We start from the raw sequence: 18,729 nt of genomic DNA, 5'->3' as shown, positions 1-18,729 counted from the left end.
CCCACCCATGTTTTGTGTGTATTAGTGCATCTCCCCGAAGCTGATGAATATCTGGAGGGCTGCTTCACCTCACCTCAGTTGTTCCAGTCCCTATAATGAGAGACAGCAGGGCACACGTGATTAAACTCTGATTAAGAAAAGAGATCAGAAAGGGATGTATGAATTCCTTCCAAGTGAGAAGCTCCCCTGCAGTGTCTGAAGATAAGCAGTTCCATCCCCTGGAGATGAAGGATCACAGCACTAAGTCAGCCACACTGGGTCCCAGTGCCCTCATTCTTTCCATCTCTATTTTCAGAGTCCCTGGCCCTCAGGCTGGTGAGTGATGAGCATGACTGTGCTGGCTGGCTGGAGGTCTTCTACAATGGGACGTGGGGCGGTGTCTGCAGAAGCCCAATGGAGCCCACCACCGTGTCTGTGATCTGTAGGCAGTTGGGCTGTGGGGACACTGGAGAGCTCAATATTTCTGCTGGTATCAGGGCAGTCTCTCAGCCTCTTTGGGTGGATGGAATCCAGTGTCAGAAAAGTGACACCACCCTGTGGCAGTGTCTTTCTGAACCCTGGAACGACAGATCATGCTCCCCGAAGGAAGCAGCTCACATCACTTGTGCAGGTGACTTATTTATCTGAATTTGGGTAGACTTTTTTTTTTTTATACCATCCTTTTACCATCCTTCAATGTGCTTGTTTTTGCAAATTATATTTTAATGGTGTGGCTTAAATTTCAGATTAAGCCTACAAAATGTATCTATCCAAAGAGAATGTCAAATCTTGAAACCCAAACCATAGCATGTTCTGAAAAAAAAAAAAACGGGGCGGGGGGGTGGTGTTCAGGCCTGACAGCACTTTAAGTTAAAACACCTGGGAGACTGAATAGAAGACATGGGCATCTTGACCTTGTACTGTGTTGGAAACTTAAATTTTGTTCACTGGAGCTTATTACCTCAAATAAGGAAGACAAGAGATGAACCTTAATTTCTAATGAGTATATTTTAGTTGGAAACACTGGTGGCACAGTGGTTAAGAGCTACGGCTACTAACCAAAAGGCTGGCAGTTCAAATCCACCAGGCGCTCCTTGGAAACTCTATGGGGCAGTTCTACTCTGTCCTATAGGGTTGCTATGAGTCAGAATTGACTCGATGACAGTGAGCTTTTTGGTTTATGTTTTAGTTTGGAAATCCTGGTGGTGTAGTGGTTAGGATTCAACTGCTAGCCAAAAGGTTGACAGTTCAAATCCACCAAGTGCTCCTTGGAAACCCTATGGAGCAGTTCTACTCTGTCCAATAGGGTCGCTATGAGCTGGAATCAACTCGTCATGAACAGATTTTATGTCTTAGTTATCTAGTGCTGCTGTAACAGAAATATCACAAATGGGCGGCTTTAACAAACAGAAGTTTATTCTCCCACAGTCTAGACATCCCAATTCAGGGTGCCAGCCCCAGGGGAAGGCTTTCTCTGTCAGTTCTGGGGGAAGGTCCTTGTCATCCATCTTCCCCTGGCTTAGGAGCTTTTCAGCGTAGGCACTCCTGGCACTCTGTTCCCGGCGCTGCTTTCTTCGTGATACGAGGTCTCCCTATCTCCCTGCTCGCTTCTCTCTTTTATATCTCAAAAGAGATTGTCTCAAGACACAACCTAATCTTGTAGATTGAGTTCTGCATCATTAACATAACTGTCTCCAATCCTGCTTCAGTGACATCATAGAGGTAGGATTTACAACACATAGGAAAATCACATCAGATGACAAAATGGTGGACAATCACACAATACTAGGAATCATGGCCTAGCCAAGTTGACACACGTTTTGGGGGGGACGCAATTCAATGCACTTAGCATTTTGCTAAATTCCTATACAGAGAATAGCAATTAATTTTCACAAAAGACTATTAATTAAGTATGATGACAGTCATTATTCATTTGAGGAAACTGATGTTAATAGAGCTTCAGTGATATGCTCAGAGTCTCTTTGCTAACAAGTGCCAGAACTTTATATCCATCCAATATGCCCAGTTCCAAAGCACTGTCCTTTCCAATCTGCAATGCATTTTGTGATGTTCACACTTTCTGAGTTAGGTGATAAGTCTACAGATCTTTACTGGAAGAAGTACAGCTAGAATGCTCCTTGGAAGCAAGGATGGTGAGACTTAGTCTTACATACTTTGGACATGTTATCAGGAGGGACCAGTCCGTGGAGAAGGACATCATGCTTGGTAAAGTAGAGTCAGCGAAAAAGAGGAAGACCCTCAACCACTGTGGATTGACACAGTGGCTGCAACAGTGGGCTCCAGCACAGCAGTGATTGCAAGGATGGCGCAGGACTGGGCAGTGTTTAATTCTGTTGCACATAGGCTCTCTATGAGTCAGAATCAACTCAACGGCACTTAACAACAAATTATTTGCAAGGCCCAGTTACACGCATGAGGATAGAAAGCAGGAGAGGATATATGTGTAACTCCTCAGACGATTTCAACCTAATGATAAAGATCTATTGAGTAAATATGTTGGGAAGGACAAGTGACAGATTCTCTGAAGAGGGATGCTTTAGCAAAATCCTAAAAGATGAGCTTTACCTGTTGCCATTGAGTCATAGTCATCAAAGAGAAAAAAGGATAAAAGGATGTTTTGGCCAGAGGAAAAGCAAGTGGAAAGGTCACGGAGTGGGAAAGAGCATGGTGTATTTGAGAAACTGAAAGAAGCCCAAGATGGCTGAGCAGGGGGAACATTAGGGAAAATGAAGCTTGATGGCCTGAAGGGGTGGGCAGGAGCCAGAGTTTCTTAGGCTTATGCTGAAGAGGCCAGTGACACAGTCTCCCCATAATTTCTAGAGTTAAAGGACATCTAAACTTCTAGATGCAAAAGATAACTACATATCTTATAAACAACCCTCAGAACAATACCGTCAAGCCTCTCATCCTTACATCAGTCTTCATTAGAAGCCCAAGACTCCAAGTTCACCCTCAAAATCTGGACCCTCATTCTCATGATACTTTGATAATCCACAAATCTGGCCAGTATTACTCTTTGCCCTCTTGCCCTACTAAAGTAATTTGCCGGTGTCTCTTGATTTTTTTTCTACTGGATATTAACAAATTTCCCTATATCTTTAAGTTTACCTTCTTACTCTAAACAAAGCCTGAGTAGCCCCTAGTGACAGCGCTTTCCCTACAACCTTGCAAATAGAGGCTGTTTACTTTTCATATAATCCACTTTCCTCTAGGTCTAGAAGTGGCATCAGCATCTTCTTTGATCCCCGCTGAAACTCCAAATCATTTCTGCTCTGAAATTATTTTTAAATTCACAAATCTTTTGAAATTTATGCCATTGACATACACTATTCTCTTCATGTCCTTAGAGTCTTCTACTCACCTGCTGATCATCCTTCGTCATTCACCAAAGATTTCAGAACCAGTCTTGTGTGCTTTCTCTCCATCCTGTTTCTCTCACCGCTATTTCCAATTTCAACATTTCATGCAGACAACCTATCCAGCTTTCCTCCACCCGTGTTCTGTTATAACTCACGTAATTCTGTATTTCACGTTGTTATATTTTTTTTATCATCCATAACTGCACCACTTCAGATATCTAGATTTAAAGTATACTGCATTTGACTATTATCTTTATTTTATCTTAGATAATTCTTCCTCATGGAGACATTCAATCTCCAATGTATCGGCAATATTTTTTCATTACCATCATCCCTCTTGTGCCTGCAATTTCTTGCTCACCTGTTTAAATTTCATGGTCTATTATTGCATTCACTCCCTTGCCACCACCTTTAACTCCCTTGCCACACTTTTCCTCTATTGAAACTCGCCTAGCTAAACCCCACGGACTGGAAAACTCTACGATCTGCATATCCCTGCCTAGACCCAAGCTATTGGAGTATGCTGAAAAAAAGTACACAGCATTTACTGATCTCACTTTAAAGTGAAGAATAAATCCCTACAGGGCAATCAGCATGCCTTATCATTCTGCTATTGTTTTCCTATCCTTCGAATTGCTATTTCATATTTTCTTGTATTACCTCAAATTACCAGGAACTGAATCCACTACTACTCTTAACTGAATCTGCTTCACTTTACTCTGAGAGAATAGAAGTAATTGTACGCAAGCTCTCTCATTTTTCTTCCACCATGTCTATGAACCCATGGCTCTGCACCTGCACTCACTTTTCCTCTTCAGAGTGGGAGATGGTGCCCTTGCTCCTTTATTTGGTAATGTTCATACTTAGTTTCTAAATTCCACCCCGTTCCCCCGTTTTCTGAAGGACTTTGATTCTAAGTTTGATAATGTTGATTCCTTTCTCCTTCTTTCAACTCATTCTTTTCTAGGATTTCCTGAAACCATACTCCCCTAGGGTTTTCTTCTTCCTGCCTCACCAATTACTGTCCTCAATAGACTTTATTGATTCCTCTTTCTTTGCTCCACCTTGAATTGAATTGTTCAGTTCTGAGCAATCTATTATTCACCATCTCTGTGCTTATATCTATTTGACTTCCTGTTTCTGTTTTCCTCTTGAGAGACCAGAGGTCATTTCATTAGAACTGGTGATAGGAAGAACTCTGAGTCTGAAAGAGAGCAGACATCCAGCAGAAGTTAGGAGATTGAATTTCAGAAAAATTCCAGAAGAGAATTCTGAATAAGTCGTGTGGTTTTATGGAATGATACAGAAAGAACATATCAGTTCTGAGATTTTTCTAACAAATTGTCTATCCCAACTATATTTGTTTTCTGTGAAATGCTATATTTTCTTGTCGTCTTCAAATTCTAGGTTTTTCTGTGAATTAGCGTGTGGTTTTGGTCTTTTTTATTTTATGCATTTTCTTAGTAACAGGGTCTTTGTGTTATTTGTCCATTCTGTATAATTATCCCTCTGTGTACAAAATCAATGTCACTCGAAATTTTTTGTCTTTTTCTACATATCGATATTGTACTTATCCCCTGGCTTTCTAAACATTTTTAAATCCTGCTTTTAATGTTTCATCTCCCTCTCCGTGAGCATAAACTTCACCCATTTTCCTGTTCTACATATCATGCCAAAAACATGAAGGCATCACTTAGATTTTCTTTCATTCTTAATTTATGAAGTATACAAATAGGATACATATTTTTCTCTCGATGTAGTCTATTATTTACTTTTGTGCATTCCAGAATAATGTGTATATGGCTCATGAGCTTTTAATAGGGAAAAAAAAAAAAAAACTTTTATACACCCAATTTATTCCATTCACTTGTTAACTTATAAAGGAGTTAGAAGAGCTAGTTAATAACAAAGAGTAAACATTGATCCACAGTTCTTTTCGTAGTTTAATAATGGAGAAGAGAGAAAATGGAAACTATGATTCAGTTTAGAATACCTTCTCATACCTTCATCTATCTTTTTAGCAAGTAAATATTTGTTGTAGCCCTACTATGAACCTAGTATTCTAGGAACTAGAGAAATGAATAATGCAGCCAAGGTCCTTGCTTTGATTTTTTTGGTGTGGCGGTGGCTGATTTAAACCAATAAAGAAATAAACAATACTTTCCAGTGGTTATGAGTTTTATGAAAATAAAATTACAGTGATTTGATAGAGATGATGAGCACAGGTAGTGTAGGGTTGTATTGATTTACAACAGTGAGATCCTGACCGGGAGTTACCAATCTAGGAAAGTGGGGAGGAGAGTTGGTGAGAGCAAGCGTCATCAGTCCTTCATGGTGGACACTGGTCCTGGACTCTTAGCTGACTCAGACAATGTGGCCCAACTAGAAGTTGCCTTCCTTTAATGTCATGACATCACGAGGAACTTTTCTCTCTCTCAACCCCAAACTTTGAGTTCTACCACCCTCAGAACTCCATGGGCATCTTCCCATCAGAGATTTTGCCAGCCCTAGGTACTTGGAGTTTGGGAGGAGGCACAGGCACCCATCACACTGCAACACACAGGTCAACAGGATCTGAAAGTTTAGGAACTCTCTTTCGAAGAAACTCAAACTTCACCCCTTCTCAGTGTGTAAGGGAATTTTAAAATCTGAGGTACCTGAGAAGGTCTGAAGTGGCAGGCTTGAGATTTCAGTGTGACTCCTATGTGGCTAATTTCATTTCTGCCCTAGCAACAGCCATTTTCCATGCAGACATAATCATGAAACTAAGAAATGTCCTGCAATGATGATGTAACTACACTGCAACTCCTCTAAGAAAGGAATGTCTGGTAATGAAGACATAAATACACTACAACCACCACCACCACCACCACCCCTCACGTACTCTTATGATTAGCACATTGTAACCAATCTAAGAGAGACACATATATCCTTTTAAGCCAATCGCCTTAAGAGCTTCTGCTATAGAAAGTCCTGCCTTATGAGTTCCTGCCACAGGAAGTTCCACCTTAAAATGATCTGCTACCAATGCAGCAATGTCTTTCAATGATCTAAACTTGTAATTACTAATCAAGTAATGTCTTTCAATGATCTGAGTTTGTAAATACCAATCAAGTACTGTACTTCATGTCCTTTATTCCCCCTTATAAAACATCACTGCCAAGTCACCATATTCGATTATTGGAATCCACTGCACAGAGGTTAGTCTATCCCCAGCTCAAGCTATCCCTTTACTTTCAATAAATCTCTCAATTTTACATTAATCAGAGTACAGATAGCTACTCTGTGACATCAGGCAATCAAACACAGGATCATTGGGAATGGAAGGGTTCTTCATATTTGTTCACCTCCTTAATTTCTTTAAAAATAAAAAACGATCTTAAATCCCTCCTTAGCAATGAGGCCAGCTCCATAGCCCAAAATTCTGTTTGTGCCATCACACGATTTTTTTTAACTCATGAAGCCACAGCTCAAGAAAAAAATATGAGACACCAATATATACCTCAGTTGTTCACCTGTTGAATTTGATATGAAGCCTCTGGTTTCTCTACGCTTGTGATTTTCCCCTCATTCAACTTAGGGAGCCCTCTCCTGAAACAGTCCAACCTAATGAACACTTGATAGCCCTAGATCTCCCTGATCCATCTTTTCCCCATTGTCTGTTTCTGCAGGAAAGAAATCCAAGAGCTGTCCCACTGCTGCCCCCTGCACAGGTACTTCAGCCCCTCCCACTTCCCTTGTCGGTTCTCAGGACTCCTTCCTCCCACCGGGCCAGTAACAGAAAGTTTTGCTGCCTTTCCAGACAAAGAGAAGCTTCGACTCAGAGGAGGAGACACCACATGCTCAGGGCGAGTGGAGATTTGGCACAACGGCTCCTGGGGCACAGTGTGCGATGACTCCTGGAGTCTGGCAGAGGCCGAGGTGGTGTGTCAGCAGCTGGGCTGTGGCTCTGCTCTGGAAGCCCTGCGAGAGGCTGCATTTGGCCCAGGAAATGGAAGCATCTGGCTGGATGAGGTGCGGTGCAGGGGCAAGGAGTCCTCCCTGTGGGCCTGTGCCGCCCAGCCCTGGGGGCAGAGCAACTGCAAGCACGAGGAAGATGCTGGAGTGAGGTGCTCTGGTGAGTGAAGGGGCAGGAAAGAGGGCTAAGGCTGAAGGAGATGTGAGTTTGTCTCCAGAAGCACTTCCTGGGCCTACCTGCTGCCCTGTGCTCTGACTTTGGAGAGGCTGTGGTCTTGTCTCCTGGGATCTGAGTGAGAAAGAAGTGCCAGGGATGGTAGGTATGACGAGATGGTTTTTCCAGGCCAACCCAGTACAGTGGTCCCATTTTCCTTCTCTTCTCTTCTCTTCAGGTAAGAGGACACCATCTTCCCCAACTTTTAGAGGTAAGTGATTTTTCTGCTCCAGGCCAAGTGATAGAGGAGAAACTCAGATATTCAGGGACCTCTACTCTGTAATCTACATATTTCTGGAAAAATTAACCATATTATCACATGAAAGTTCTGGTTACCAGATGTTTATAGCCCCAGTAAGTTATGGCAGCCATAAAGATCATAAGGTTCACCAGCATTTATTTTATAGAAACTCCTTAGGACCAGATTCAGAAGACAGTTGACACACCTCATGGAGGGACCTGGGTTGGTCACATCTTGGGGTTCAGGCAGACCCATTGTCCCTGAACTGGTGACTTCATGGTCCTGAGGACTCAGCAAATGACTGGGATGAGGGGATTCTCTTGGGCTTATGATCATCTCTAAAACCTCATGGTCCTTTTTTCTCCTTAGACACCAGTTCAGGCTCAGTCCCTGACTCTGGCATCTTCTCCCTACCTGGGGTCATCTGCCTCATTCTGGGAGCCCTTCTCTTCCTGGTCCTTATCTTCTTGGGAACTCAGCTGCACAGACAGAGAGCAGAGCAGCAAGGTGGGCCTTAAGGGGTGCTAAATGACCTGGAAAGTATGTGAGGAGAGTATTGGACCAATTGTGATATCAAGAAAATTGCACAAGTTTAAGGCTTCACTCTCATCTGGCAAAACTCCATTTCTCTACGATAGACAGCAAGGTTTGAGTGACTTGAGTCATTGGTCCTGGGTTGAGCGTGGAAGCTCTCAAAAAGTATGGCTTCCGCTGTGAACAGTGTCAGTGAAGACTGAGAATATATGCTCAAAATCAGCATCAACATCAATTGGTCTCAACCCACCTGGAGCAAAGGAAAATGAAGAACACCAAGGTCACACGACAACTAAGAGCCCAAGAGACAGAAAGGGCCACATGAACCAGAGACCTACATCATCCTGAGACCAGAAGAACTAGTTGGTGCCTGGCCACAATCGATGACTGCCCTGACAGGGAGCACAACAGAGAACTCCTGAGGGAGCAGGAGATCAGTGGGATGCAGACCCCAAATTCTCATAAAAAGACCATACTTAATGGTCTGACTGAGACTAAAGGAATCCCGGCGGTCATGGTCCCCAAGCCTTCTGTTGGCACAGGATAGGAACCATCCCCGAAGACAACTCATCAGATATGAAAGGGACTGGTCAGCGGGGGGGAGAGAGATGCTGATGAAGAGTGAGCTAATTAAATCAGGTGGACACTTGAGATTGTGTTGGCAACTCTTGTCTGGAGGGGGGATGGGAGGATAGAGAGAGAGGGAAGCTGGCAAAATTGTCACGAAAGGAGAGACTGAAAGGGTTGACTCAAGAGGGGGAGAGCAAGTGGGAGTACGGAGTAAGATGTATGTAAACTTATATATGACAGACTGATTGGATTTGTAAACGTTCACTTGAAGCTTAATAAAAGTTAATTAAAAAAAAATCAGCATCAAGAAAACTAGTTATGGCACAAGAAAACACAAGGCTAAAGAAAGGTGCCTGGAGCCCAGAGGGGTTTCTCCAAGAGTGAGCATTGGGGAGCACTGATAGCTTTGTCTATTTGTAAGGGGAATATCTCCAGGGCAGTCTCTGAACTTGTGCTGCTTTCCTCAGCCTTATCAGGGTTTGAAGATGCTCTCAATGAGGCTTTGTACGAGGATATTGATTACCTTTTAAAACCAGAGAAGGACGGCCTGTTGGACAACTCAGGTGTGTATCTTATGTCCTCTACACTGTTCATAAGCTGGCTATGGGTTTAGACACCTTCAGCAAGCACAGACACTACAACTAACACAACCTCACATGGCAGCGTCCTTTCAAGGTAGAAGCACCAAGCCCTCTTTCAACTAGTCTGAAGCCTCGAGATTTCTTCTGAACCTGTGGGAAAAGTTTTGCTCTTTGTCTTTGATGTTTTTCTTCCTACCAGTAAAACTAACTGTCTGATGACTCATTGACTAAGCTGCCATATTACACAGTTAACAATGAGGAGAATGCAGATCCTGAATCTGCCCCCGGTAAGAGGAGTTGCTCTGTCCTTAAACGGTGGGGATGAGAAGGAGAATCACATCTGAAGAGAGCATTCTTCTGTGATTGGGATGAGAAGTGTCTCTTCTCTCCAGATGGCAACAATTCTTTCCTCTCTCTGTCCGCTCTGTCGCCTCAGAAAGAGAAAGATCAGGCTCAGTTCTCTGTATTCACTTCTACTCAGCCATAGACATGCATCTAATGTATTGTTATAGATTCAAAGACCATGTTTTTGTTTTGTTTTGATGACATTTGAAACTAATAACCTCAAAAAATTCATGCTGGGAGAGAACACTGGGAAATATGATTCTTACCCTGAGATAGTGTGATATTTTTGTTTTGGGGTAGTTTATATGTATATTGAGAAAAAAAAGAAATTGACTTCTACAAAGCCCTAGAATACATGGAGTGCATACTGTTTTACTTATCAACTACCAGGAGCTCTTATTTACAAGGGGCCTAAGAGAGGAGAATGTTCTCCCTGCACCTTCCACAGTAGTAGAGATGGACAGCCCTTGGGACAAGGTATATCCAGAAGGGCTCTTTGGAATGAGTTGTTGAGGTCTACACAGCACTGGAAGGAATTGAAACCCAGGCTTCCTGTGATTGGAATCGGTGAGATCTCCAGTCTCTGGGTGATACCCAGGCTGCCCTCTCCCCAGCAGCTCTGTGTCTCTCACAGCCTCAGAGGGTAAGTGTGTAGCCTGGGTTCTTTTGATTCAGATTCATCCTCCCTCAGTTACTGATAATGTACATATTATGTGTTGCAACTCTTTTATCATATGTTTAAAATAGTACCTGAAGCTTTTGTTGAGTCTTTTGCTGATTTTGTGGTATGAGAGGCCATTTTAGAAAAATATCATTGACCTTGATACACTCAAATATTTTGAAGATTTTAATGGTTCACAGGAATATTGAGATCAAACAGGTACTTTTCGGACAGCCTTGGATTCTGGGGCCTGTATTTATCAGCCAGTAGAATCTTTGCATTAGAAGGGACAGGATACCACTTAGTCCAACCAATATTTTGCTATTCCACCTAAGTCTTTGTCCAATTTCAGAGCCTTCAGGAAATCAAGTTAATGCCACTGAAAATGTTTATGATGATATTGAAGAGTTACCTGTTCCTGAAATTCCTCCGACCCCTGGGATAAGCGAGAAGCATTTTTCCGCAGAGGAGGGAGATGGTGCCAGGTATTCTCAGACAGGTGAGTGGACAGCTATGCCTGTAGTAGTCTTACACCTTTACCATAGGAAAAGTGAGTTTGGGCCCTCCAATTCTCGTTTGTTTTCCCTGCGCTATCGCAACCTGGGTAGCTTCATATACCCAGAGTGCAGCTTTTAGGGAAGCTCTTCCTGGTATATTGTAGCTATTTTATCTCATCTTGAAAAGGGGCATATTGTGTTCTTTCTGCCATGCCCACCGTATCTGGGACATGGACAGGTCTGTACAATGAGTTACAGAGCTTTTGTGCATATTTTTCACACCCTAGCTGAGACATGTGTTCTGACAATAAATTTAGAAAATTTTTCAGATTGTGAGAGGTAATCTGGGAAGTGTTTTTAATAACAAGGTAAACTGAATTTCTGAGTTATTTTGGTGTGTTTTGGGAAACATGTAACCTAAACATTTAAAGTTGAAATTGCTGACTATTAATGCAAAATATGCCATGCTTTAATTAGAAAGTAGTAAAATCTCAGCACTAGAAGGAAACAGATAAATTCCTCTCAGTGTTTCAACAGAGTGGTAAAGATTATCATTTCTTAATACCAGGACTAATGCTTAGGTGTGGGCATGTGGTCCCTGGGGAGCAGGAGACTGGCAGATTTCATCAAGATGTCCTCTTTTGGCATTGACAGAGGACCTGGAAGTGTTCTCATGAATAGTTTGAGGTCAGGCTTATTTGTTTAGTGTCTATTTAGTAAGGTGCTGAGGTATCTAAAGAGGGGACTTCCTGCCCCAATTCCTTAAAAATTAGGCTAGCCTAGTGTTGAAGAAGAATGCTTATATCTCTCCCCCAATCTTCGTCATTATTGGCCCATCTTCTTACCAACAGTCTAGATCAGCATGAGGCTTTGCAGAGAGCACTTGAGTCGGTATGTGCTAGCTCTAGCCTATCAGACAAGCACTAGGTGCCCACACATATTTTCTGGCCACTTTTTACTGGTCTCTCCTTCCGCCATGGTTCTCTGTCCTTTTTGTGTCACCACTGTAACCAGAATTCTCCTTTCTGTTTCAGATTCCTCTATGCAGCCTCCTAGCGAAGCTGCCAACCCTAGGATGGAAGGCAAATGTTTCTCACTGGTCCTGGGGCAAGGAAAAGACGATGGGTATGATGACATTGAACTTAGTACCATGTAGTACCATTTTTGTAGCAACTAAATCTGCAAAGAATCTTCTATGATTTGTTTCCCAAATAAATGAGAATTCTGTATTCTTCATTACTGTAAAGTTTTCATATGCACCTATGATGAAAGAAAATTATTCATAATAAATACTCTGAGTTTCTCAACCCATTCTTGTTCTCTTAAGGACCTGGGTACGTTCACCCCTATTGACCTTGGAAAATTAAGTCTTCTGACATACCCTTTTGCCATGGTGAATTCTTACTTGAAATATCAGTGGTATCACTTCCCTACAGACAACATTCTTCCCTTTCTTTAGATACAGAGAAGTTTGTGCTTTTGCTGAACAGAGTGAAACTCTGAAATCAGGCCCTGAACTAAGCATTTACTACGAGGAGGACAAACTTATGAAACACTCACGGAATATTCCAAAATATTCCATCTTTTACCAAAACCTAAAAGTGAGGTTCGAAGTGAGTGGGTGATGGAGAGAAAATAGTTGCAACAGTTCTCATTTTTCCCAAACTTTTATAAAATGTGAATAACAAAAATCTGCTACTATCTCATAACATCTCTTTATCTTCCGCTCTAGTTTCCTTTTCTCTTTTCTAGCTATTTCCCAACACCCAAAGACTCCCTCTTTTCCTTCAATTTGCACATCCTATTGTTCATCAAATTTTGTTTTTAATCCTTTTCCATGAATCTCTCTCATCGTAGGCTGGGTTCTCTAGAGAAGCAAAATCAGTGAAGCATTTGTATATATGTATGTACATATGTGTATGTGTACATATATGTACATATATGTATCTTGTTGTTGTTGTTGTTAGGTGCCATCAAGTGGGTTCCGACTCAGCAAAGCTATGCACAACAGAACAAAACACTGCCTGGTCCTGAGCCATCCTCACAATCATTGTTATACTTGATCTCATTGTTGCAGCCACTGTGTCAATCCATCTCGTTGAGGGTATTCCACTTTTTCACTGACCCTCTACTTTACCAAGCATGATGTCCTTCTCCAGGGATTGATCTCTCCTGATAACATGTCCAAAGTATGTGAGACGAAGTCTTATCATCCTTCCTTATAGGGAGCATTCTGGGTGTACTTCTTCCAGGACAGATTTGTTCATTCTTTTGGCAGTCCATGGTATATTCAATATTCTTCACCAACATCATAATTCAAAGAAGCCAATTCTTCTTCGGTCTTCCTTATTCATTGTCCAACTTTTGCATGCATATGAGGCAGTTGAAAATACTATGGCTTGGGCCAGGCATGCTTTAGTCCTTAAAGTGACATCTTTGCTTTTTAACACTTTAAAGAGGTCTTTTGCAGCAGATTCGCCTAACGCGGTGTGTTGTTTATTTCTTGACTGCTTCCTCCATGGTTATTAACTGTGGATCCAAGTAAAATGAAATTCTTAACAACTTCAATCTTTTCTCTGTTTATCATGATGTTGCTTATTGGTCCAGTTGTGAGGATTTTTGCTTTTTTTATGTTGAGGTGTAATCCATACTGAAGGCTGCAGTCTTTGATCTTCATCAGTAAGTATTTCAAGACCTCTTTCCTTTCAGCAAGCAAGGTTGTGTCGTCTACATATCTCAGATTGTTAAGGAGTCTTCCTCCAATGTGATGCCCTGTTCTTCTTCATATAGTCCATATTCTCAGATTATTTGCTCAGCATACAGATTGAATGAATAGGTATGGTGAAAGGATACAACCCTGACGCACACCATCCTGACTTTAAACCATGCAATTTCTCCTTGTTCTGTTTGAACTATTGCCTCTTGGTCTATGTACAGGTTCCAAATGAGCACAATTAAATGCTCTGGAACTCCCATTCTTCACAAAGTTATCCATAATTTGTTATTATCCACACAGTCAAATGCCTTTGCATGGTCAACAAAACATAGGCAAGCATCTTTCTAGCATTCCCTGCTTTCAACCATAATCCATCTGATATCAGTCCATGTCTTCTTATGAATCTGGCTTGAACTTCTGTCAGTTCCCTGTCGATGTACTGCCGCACCACTTTTGAATGATCTTGAGCAAAATTTTATTTGTGTGTGGTATTAATGATATTGTTTGATAATTTCCACATTCTGCTCAATCACCTTTCTTTGGAATGGGCACAAATATGTATCTTTTCTAGTCAGTTGGCCAGGTAGCTGTCTTCCAAATTTCTTGGCATAGATGAGTGAACACCTCCAGCACTGCATCCATTTGTTGAAACATCTAAATTGGTACTTCATCAGTTCCTGGAACCTTGTTTTTCACCATTCCCTTCAGCGCAGCTTGGACTTCTTCCTTCAGTACCATTGGATCTTGATCATATGCTACCACCTAAAATGGTTGATCCATATTAGAGGAAAGAAAATAAAATAAAAATCTACATGATAAAATTCTTGCACCCCTAAATGAACTCCCCCAAATGTGGCAATCAAGAACAGAACCATACAGAAATAAATGCCTAGAGACTTTCACAAGAGGCTCCAAAAACTATGTTATTGTCCCAGGGTAGAAATGGCAAAGGGGCTGAAGGAATCTAGGAGATTGTTAAATAGAGGATATATTTTGGTTTCTTACTGACTGCAAAAGGGATGGTTACACATGGGTGCCCAAGAATTAAGATAAAAAGCTCATTATCCATTGAGAAATGAGAAAGATCATGTATATAAGTTAGGAGATCTACTTACCACTGTAAAATCAGCATGTGGTAGAAGAAATGAGTAAAGATGTAAAATAAAAAAAAAAAAAGGTTATGTATATTTCTGGATTAAACAAAAGCGAAATTTAATGTTACACTTTACCGCTTAACATTAACCATCACAGCCACCCTCCCATCTCATCTCTTAAAAGGATAGAGTACCGAGTTTATTCTTATCCAAATGAAGCAGCCAAGATTGAACTTGAATAATTATACAAAATACAAGAAATGTCTACAATGACCTCTAGTCCTGCTTCTGCAAAAGCACCCATGCTGCACTTTATGCAATGGAGGAGGAAGGGATGTCAACACGTTCTACTGACCCAACATGACAAGATTATCGGAGTGAACATACAGTCTGCAGACGTGTAGGATAAACATTAAATTGTCACACAGAGCATTTGTTTATCTGGAAATGCCCTAATTTCACCTTCATATTTGAGAGACAGTTTTGCTAGATAGATGATTCTTGGCTGGAAATTTTTTTCCATCAATGCTTTATATAAGTCATCCCATTGCCTTCTTCCCTGCATGGTTTCTGCCGAGTAGTCCGAGCTTATTCTTATTGACTCTCCTTTGTAGATGACTTTTCGTTTATCCCTAAAGGCTCTTAAAATTCTCTCTTTATCTTTGACTTTGGCAAGTTTGATTGTAATATGTCTTGGTGACTTTCTTTTAAGATCTACCTTATGTGGTTATTTTATGAATAACATAAAACTCAAATTCATGATAATTTTTGGAATCAGATCAGAGCAGACTCAAAAGGGGGAGCTGAAAACGTAGAAGAGAAGAAAATAACTCCAACCGATCGGTGAGATTACCATCAAACTAAATGTTGTATCATTTTGAGATTCCCACACCCCATTTTTGTGTACATCTTAACTTTCAAGCACAAGACTTTCCAGGCTCATCGTATACCAAAGAGTCCTAGTTCCTTTTAATGGACAATGGTGTTTAGAAACTAAGTCTAGGTCCTGGGTTAGCCCTTCGCTACCGGAATGAGATCGTTTTAAGGCCCATTCAGCAGATGGAAGCTAGGATTTGGATTGTTTTAAATATTAGTCCATAAGGACAGTAATTCAAATCCAATATTGCAAAGCTTTTCCCTTTTTTTTCACTATTTCATGTTTGAGTCTTCCTTCTCCCATAGTGATAACCTTGGCTCCCAGGAATATCAGTAAGTTTACACATTTGCTCATTCCTACAATACACACAAGATAGTTTCAGAATTGCTATACCCACACCACTACCAATAACAAATCTGTTAAGAAAAACATCAAAATTTTATTGCAGTTCTCTTGTCTTATATCAAGGGAACATAATCAAAGCATTGTGTTCAAAATTTTAGTATTTTTTTTCTCTTTTTTGTGTTTGGTTATATTACTCATTTAATATAAAGTTCAGTTCATTTGTATCTATTCAAATACAAATTTATGTTTCCCCCATCCCTCCATTTTTGATCACTAATGTCTTAGTCATTCAGTGCTGCCATAACAGAAATACCACAAGTGGATGGCTTTAACAAGGAGAAATTTATTTTCTCACAGTCTAGTAGGTTACAAATGCAAATTCAGGACATCGGCTCCAGGGAAAGACTTTCTCTCCCTGTCGGCTCTGGAGGAAGATTCCTTGTCTTCAAACTTTCCCTGGTCAAGGAGCTTCTCAGACTCAGGGACCCCGTGTCTAAAGGACACCCTCTGCTCCTGGTGCTGCTTTCTTGGTGGTATGAGGTCCCCAACTCTCTGCTTGTTTCCCTTTCCTTTTATCTCTTGAGAGATAAAAGGTGGTGCAGGCCACACCCCAGGGAAACTCCCTTTTGCATCAGGGAAGTGACCTTAGTAATCCTTTTAACCACAGGCAGAGATTATGATTCATAACACACAGAAAAATCACCAAATGGAGGACAACTACACATGGCCTAACCAAGTTGACACATATTTTGGGGGAACACAATCCAATCCATAATAACTAATTTTTATTCTTTGAATATGTATAGCAATAATATGTCTCCAAAAGTCAAGTCTCTACAAAAAAGGAATGCTTAAAAGATTATCACTCCCTCTCACATCTCTTCTACCCGATTCCCACACACTCCTTATAGGTAACAAATTTCATTAGTTTCTAAAGTGAAAAGAAAGGACATATTTTGCTTTTGTGAATAAAGCTATGAACATTTGTCTACAGGTTTTATTATGAATATAAATTTTTGTTTCTCTAGAATAAAAGCCTAAGAGGGTAATTGCTGCATCCTATGGTGAGTGCCTGTACAGTTTTGTAAGATACTGCCAAAATATTTTCCAGAGAGACTTCATCATTTTATGTTTCTACCGGCAATATATGAGAGATGCAGTTTCTCTGTAGCCTCAACAACTTTTGGTATTATCACTATTTTTTTACTTTAACTTTTCTAACAGATGTGTTGTCAACATATGCTTTTTAACTAGAGGGTTTGGTCCATGTGTATTTAATGTAATTATAATATGATTGGGTTTAATGCTACCATTTTGCTGTCTGTATTCTACTTGTCCCAACTCTTTTTGTTCCTCCCTTCATCTTTTACTGCTTGCTTTTGGAGTAATTAAATACATATAATATTCCATCTTAATTTAGCTATACTTCTTTGCAACAATTTTTACTGGTTCCACTAGGCATTACAATATAGACCCTAATCACAGTCTTCTTAGAGTTAATATTGCAGGAAACTTGCAACAGTATAGTTCTATTTACTCTCATCCCTGGTGCTATTGCTGTCATATATATTAAATCTACATGCATTTTATTGACCATAATAGAATTTTATAATTTTAGCCTCAATTTGTCATACTTTTTTTTTCTTTATGTTGAAGTGTAATCCATACTGAAGGCTGTGGCCTTTGATCTTCATTAGTAAGTGCATCAAGTCCTCTTCACTTTCAGCAAACAAGGTGGTGTCATCTGCATAATGCAGGTTGTTAATGAGTCTTCCTCCAATCCTGATGTCCTGTTCTTCTTCATATAGTCCAGCTTCTCAGATTATTTGCTCAGCATACAGATTGAATAAGTGTGGTGAAAGGATACAATCCTGATGCACACATTTCCTGACTTTAAACAACTGAAGGCATTGGCAGAAAACAAGCCTCCAGGAATTGACAGAATTTCGAAATGTTTCAACAAATGGATGCAGCACTGAAAGTGCTCACTCATCTATGCCAAGAAATATGGAAGAGAGATTCCTGGCCAACTGACTGGAAGAAATCCATATTTATGCCAATTCCCAAGAAAGGTGATCCAACCAAATGCAAAAATTACAGAACAATGTCATTAATATCACAGGCAAGCACAATTTTGCTGAAGGTGGTTCAAAACCAGCTGCAGCAGTATATCAACAGAGAACTTCCAGAAATTCAGGCTGGATTCGGAAGAGGATGTGGAACCAGGGATATCATTGCTGATGTCAGATGGATCCTGGCTGACAGCAGAGAATACCAGAAGGAGGTTTACCCGTGTTTTATTGACTATGCAAAGGCATTCGACTGTGTGGATCATAGCAAATTATGGATAACATTGAGAAGAATGGGAATTCCGGAACACTTAATGGTGCTGATGTGGAACCCGTACATAGATCAAGAGGTAGGTGTTTGGACAGAACAAGGGGATACTGAGAGGTTTAAAGTCAGGAAAGTTGTGTGTCAGGGTAGTTTCTTTTCACCATACCTATTCGATCTGTATGCTGAGCAAATAATGAACAAATCTGTCTTAGAAGAAGTACAACCAGAATGCTCCTTAGAAGCAGGGATGGCGAGACTGCGTCTTACATACTTTGGGCATGTTGTCAGAAGGGATCAGCCCTTTGAGAAGGACATCATGCTTGGTAAACTACAGGGTCAGCAGAAAAGAGAAAGACCCTCAGCAAGGTGGCTTGACACAGTGTCTGCAACGATGGGCTCAA

General features: G+C 40.8%; 1 protein-coding gene across 1 annotated transcript in view; it reads left to right on the top strand.

Moving 5' to 3' along the window:
• Positions 1-12,115, top strand: part of LOC126076234 (antigen WC1.1-like) — a 60,425-nt gene extending 48,310 nt beyond the window's left edge. Inside the window, exons 9-16 of the mRNA XM_049884814.1 lie at positions 296-610; positions 7,031-7,072; positions 7,162-7,476; positions 7,709-7,741; positions 8,141-8,278; positions 9,343-9,438; positions 10,815-10,961; positions 11,994-12,115. Of these exons, the coding sequence (XP_049740771.1) occupies positions 296-610; positions 7,031-7,072; positions 7,162-7,476; positions 7,709-7,741; positions 8,141-8,278; positions 9,343-9,438; positions 10,815-10,961; positions 11,994-12,115 (1,208 nt within the window). The remainder of the gene's footprint in view (positions 1-295; positions 611-7,030; positions 7,073-7,161; positions 7,477-7,708; positions 7,742-8,140; positions 8,279-9,342; positions 9,439-10,814; positions 10,962-11,993) is intronic.
• Positions 12,116-18,729: the final 6,614 nt, after the last annotated feature.

The sequence above is a fragment of the Elephas maximus genome, chromosome 4, assembly GCF_024166365.1.
Source record: "Elephas maximus indicus isolate mEleMax1 chromosome 4, mEleMax1 primary haplotype, whole genome shotgun sequence".
In the NCBI taxonomy this organism is placed as follows: domain Eukaryota; kingdom Metazoa; phylum Chordata; class Mammalia; order Proboscidea; family Elephantidae; genus Elephas; species Elephas maximus.
The sequence above is the reverse complement of the archived record's forward strand: the minus strand, read 5'-3'. Positions and strand labels throughout refer to the sequence as shown.